This window comes from Eurypyga helias, unplaced genomic scaffold, assembly GCF_000690775.1.
Source record: "Eurypyga helias isolate BGI_N326 unplaced genomic scaffold, ASM69077v1 scaffold39285, whole genome shotgun sequence".
Taxonomy (NCBI): Eukaryota; Metazoa; Chordata; class Aves; order Eurypygiformes; family Eurypygidae; genus Eurypyga; species Eurypyga helias.
In genome coordinates this window covers 24,648-29,528 of record NW_010252802.1, presented here as the reverse complement: position 1 = coordinate 29,528, position 4,881 = coordinate 24,648, and the positions used below count along the sequence as shown (strand labels likewise).

Below are 4,881 nucleotides of genomic sequence, written 5' to 3'. Positions count from 1 at the left end.
TGATCCACTACAAAAGTTTGAGGGTTGGAGTAGAAGTGACGTGCAGAATCTTCCTGCTGTCAGCTCAGCCTGTTCGTACGTATGCTAACTGTGGCATATTTAATTGTGGGTTAGCTTGGGAGCTTGTAAGCTTTGAGGTTTTTTGGGTGGGTTTTTTTAGTGTTTTGTAGCAAAATATTAAGATAAAAATATTAAAATATCAAAGAAGTTTTACACTTAAAATCTGTCATCCAGTCTTCCTGCCACTTCACATCACTTTGTGCAGTTCTTGTGGATTAGGTGATACTGCACCAAGTTAAACTTGATTTCTGCTTCCATCTGAAGCAAGAAAGGATGAATATTGTGGACTTAAGGAGAGGAAATGGGCAGGGATAGAATCCCTAATAATTGTCAGAATTCTGTATTTAGGGAGGTGATTAAATCAGACTGCACCACTGCCAAGAGCTCAGCTTAGAGTAATTTACAAACCTGGTAGAGAAAGGGAATGGCCACAGAATTGCTCTTTTACTCTTTTGGTTTTACTTTCTTGGATAGAAGAGGGAGTGAGGAATGCTTTCTTCGACAAAGGACCTGATCTGGGTGGTGGCCAAACCCAGGACGATGTCTGCACACTTTAAATAGCACACCCTCTTTCTGTTTGCTTTTATGTGGATGTTGGCTTTTTTTTTTTCCTGCTGCTTGTAACTGGCTATTTCTCTCTGAACCAAACTGTAACGTTTTTTCCCCTCTTTTGGTAGCTGCTTCGTGACAGAATAAAAACTGGATGTGAGTTGTGCATTGGGAAGTGGTTGATGTGTGCTTGTGCCGCTTGTAGCACTATGAGAAACACGGGTGCAGCTGCTGATGATGTTTGCTAGAAGTAGATTGAAAAAGCAAGAAAATGAAATTGCCCTTCTGCACAGACAACCTGTTGTAAAACTGTGGGGCAGGAAGCAATTCCGGAAGCAAAAACTCCATTTGTTTCTGCGGGACAAAATGAAGAGGCTTCTTCAAGGCCAGGTGGATGAGAATCCAAACCACGCGCATCACTGCCAGCTCTCCCCCGTGGAGATCGAAACGGACATGTTTGTCTGTGGGATAAAGAGGAACTCTGCCAGCACTGAGTTTTCCACGGCTGGAGGAGACTTTCATCAGGACGGAGGGCGTGATTCCAAAGGAGCGAGCGAAGTGTGCGTTGGTGAGGTGGAACTGAACTGGGATGGCTATGTAAAAATACCATGCTCGGTTCAACAGAACAAGAAGGATTTGCAGGGAAATCCTTCCGATGGTGTGACGCAGACCTCTTCTGAAAGAAAGGGCAGGGCATCCGAGGGGCAGGACCTTTCTTCCCTGAGCATTACCATGAGCTGGAGGGAGGTGGCCGAAAGGCAAGGGTGCTTTCCCCAGGAAAAGCCCACTGCATACAAGAGTCGTAGACGGCAATCCCGAGATCGCTCAGCTGATGTGGTTGATTACATCGTTAAAGAGCTCCAGGGAATAAGTCGCATCCAGACGGAGATTGCAGAGCTCCGGCAGCACCTCACCTTGATAAAAGGCTCTGTGGATGAAGTCTCCAGCTGTGTGGATACGGTCTTGAGTGAGATAGAGGGCCTGCAAAGTGGTTCTGCTGGCAAAACCCAGGGAACGCACGCTCGAGAGCCAAGTAGGGAGGTACACAAGGAAGAACCAGTGCTGTATTTTTATGGCATCCCAGAAAAAGATGGTGAAAACACAGTAGAGCTTATCTGCAGCTTCTTGTCTGAATATCACTGTTTCAACGGTATACAGTGCAGTAAGTATATAAAAGATGCTTATAGATCAGATATTGGTACAGGCAAGCCGTTAACGCCAAGACCAGCAGTTGTGAAACTTGTCAATTGTGAACAGAGAGACTTTATTTTACAGAAGTCTATCCTTCTGCAAAGCTCAGGGGTCCGGATTGCTACCAGTGAAGAGCAAAAGCGGCAGGATGGTCAGAGGGGCCGCAAGGCAGACTCAGCCTCTTTGCAGTCTGGCTTCAAGAAGAACCATCGCAACTCGGTGAATCCTGATGCAACGCAGAGAACTGATGCGTCTGGTCACCTTCGAGCGGACTCGTGCCAGGTGAAGTGTAAAAGCACGAGTAAGAAAACACAGTGTGCAGGGGAGAGACTTGATTCTGTGCAGAAGTCCACCTTGACTAAGAAAAGCAACTTGATACCTGAAACTGGGAAGGAAGCACGAGCAATAAGCTGTAGTGAGCAGCCTTCAGAAGACAGTGATGTTCACCAGGCCCTTCAGGAACCTCAGCAGAACCCGCAGGTGACCAGTTCAGCTGAATTGGGGGATGGAAATTACTGCTGCTCGTCTGACTCTTTGGGCCGGGAGAGCCAGATGTGTGCCTCAAGCAGTGGTAAAGAGCACAGGCTCAACTCTGAAAGCGCGACTGAGAATTGTTCTTCCCTTCCAGATAAAGATGAGGGGATAACTGCGGAAGAAACTGAAATAGACTGTGATACCCCATGCAAATTTACCAGTGTGGAGAAAGCTGATACTCAAAGAGAAGATGTTTCTAGCGGGGTGACAACCATTAGCTATGATCATACAACGGATGAAATGGCTGACAGTAGTGACAGCTTGAAAGATATGATCCAAATGGACCTGAATGATCAAGATCCAACTGATCAGGTCTTTAGGGATGTCCTGGAAAATTCCCAGTACTTCCTTGACCATTCCCGGGATAACATTGATCTCGTAGACATGAAGTTTTACACTAACAAGCTTGGCAAGGCTATTCATCACTTCAGGTCCGCTCTGCAGGTGGTTTTTCACAAGCTGGAGACAAGTGATTCTGAAATCCTTTTGGAAAATGATAGCGGCTTACAGATGGATGATGACAATACGCTTATGCTGACCAGTTCAGGTATGGGTGGCAGCTCTGATAACTTTGCAGAAACCCCTCCTAGTCAGTCCTCCGAGAGCCAGGCAAACACAACTGTCACCAGTGAAGCATCTGCTCAGATGCAGTTTGTTCCTTCCAGTTTCTCCTCTGTTCCACACGAGCCTCCTGTTTCCAATCTGATGCCATCATCTGACTGTGAAATCCCAGCTGGGCAGCGCTCGCCTCCTGAGCAGCTGGGAGGAGATGTGAACTCTCTACCTGAGCCAGCAAAGGAGTGCAGACCCATGAGCCTTGACAAGGTGTGCGCAGAGACCATCTACTTGAACAAGTGCATCAACAACTTCAAAAATGTGCTGAGGGAAAAGAGACAAATGCGTAGGAGACTCTTAAAAGAATTAGCGCAGGAAGGAAACTGGATTTCTGCTGAGGAGACAAATTCAGGTAAACCAAAAAAATGTTTTTAAGGAAATGTCAAAGTCTGATATTTGTGCAGCCAGTAGCCAACGCGTCTCTCTGGGGTGAACAGTTTACTAGAAGTTGCGAGCAGGAGTTTACAAAGGTAAGTACATATGCTGTACAACAGTACTGACAAAAGAAGCCCTAAAATTTACTGTGTAACACACCGAAATGCAAGTCAGCAAGCTTCACCCCTTTTCTCAAGAGTGAGATTTGCAGTGCATCTTCAAAATAGCAGGTGTTAAGGGTTTTTCGTCATAATTCGTGACTTGGTTTCTTGTTAAATATAATAGTTAAGACATGTGATAACAAAGTGTGCATTTGAGCTATAAGTAGCCAGATTTGCAGTTTTGGGAGTTGAGCGGATCCAGGCTTCAAATGGCTCCATCACAAGGTGGGAGTTCCTGGTGTTTAATCACTGCTCGATGTTGTCCTAGTAGAGACCTTTAGAAATCAAAATTAAAAACAGTTGAGACCTGTGTTTTGGTATTGTTTCCATAACTTGCCCATGAGATGAGAAACTTCACGTCTCTGCGGAGCCACCTCCCTTACTGCCAGCACAGGTAACAAAACGTTTGACCACAGTGGGTATGAACTAAAACAGCGGTAGAACCGTGCTGGTTAACCCATTCTGAAGGGTGTAGGAGGTAGGAATGACCAGCATGTTTTGATAGGCCTTAAAACATAGGTCCATCTGCCCCAGCCCTTTCCAAGCAGGGAGAAAACTCATACCAGTGTCATCTCTGCCCAAACCACTGCCCTGTTAAGGGAAGAGGCTTGACCGTTTAAGGAGTGGTAGCTGTTGGAACCACGGCTTGAAACCCTCACATACTTACTGTAGGCCTCCCTGCGGCAAATACGTTGTTCACTTTTCTCCTTGTCACCGTGAAAGCCAGTCAGAATAATCAGGGTGCTCTTTTTCCCACTGAAAGGGTTGTCTCGCTCCAAGTCTTTTCCAGTGACCATGCTCTCGCTGTGAAGAAGCAATCTGCCAATCCGTATTTGACTTCTGTGCCAGTGACCTTCTCAGTTATGTGGATCATAAAGCTTGTAATCAGCTCTCCGCTTTTTATTTTGTACAAGGTCCTTGCTGTAGACTTGATTCAAACAATAGGTTTTTAATGAGTGAAACACTAGGATTTGTTAGCAGGCTTGGCACAGCCACACACGCATTCGTGTTTCAGAGGAATGGTTAGTTTGCTGAAGTATAATACAGATGAAACTGGTTTGGAGGTTTTTTGGTGCTGGGTTTTTTTTGTGGGTTGTGGTTTTTTTTTAATTCAGAAATCAATTTCTATTATCTGTGATTTTTTTCCCTTTTTTTTGGTAGTGTTTGCACAGTGCTCAAGTCCTGGATATACGTCCTAATTTTAGGACCCAAGGGACCAGACAGTGGTTTGGGGTAGCGTTCACCACGGTGCAACAGAGGCATTGAAATAACCTATTTCTGAATGGGGGAAGAGGCTGCTGATCTCAGCAGAGTTTGGGCAATGCAGGTGTGTTCACAAGGCGAGAAGTAGCCAAAGCAGCTAAGGAGGCGGAAGACCAGAGCTGGACTTTGGTGC

At 45.7% G+C, this 4,881-nt stretch overlaps 1 protein-coding gene across 1 annotated transcript in view; it reads left to right on the top strand.

Annotated features, from left to right (window-relative positions):
* Positions 1 to 975: 975 nt before the first annotated feature.
* The window catches only part of LOC104510290 (protein unc-13 homolog C-like), a gene marked incomplete at its 3' end in the record, with an annotated part of 21,336 nt that continues 17,430 nt past the window's right edge, over positions 976 to 4,881 (top strand). The window contains exon 1 of the mRNA XM_010152481.1: positions 976 to 3,301. Coding sequence (XP_010150783.1) covers positions 976 to 3,301 — 2,326 coding nt within the window. The remainder of the gene's footprint in view (positions 3,302 to 4,881) is intronic.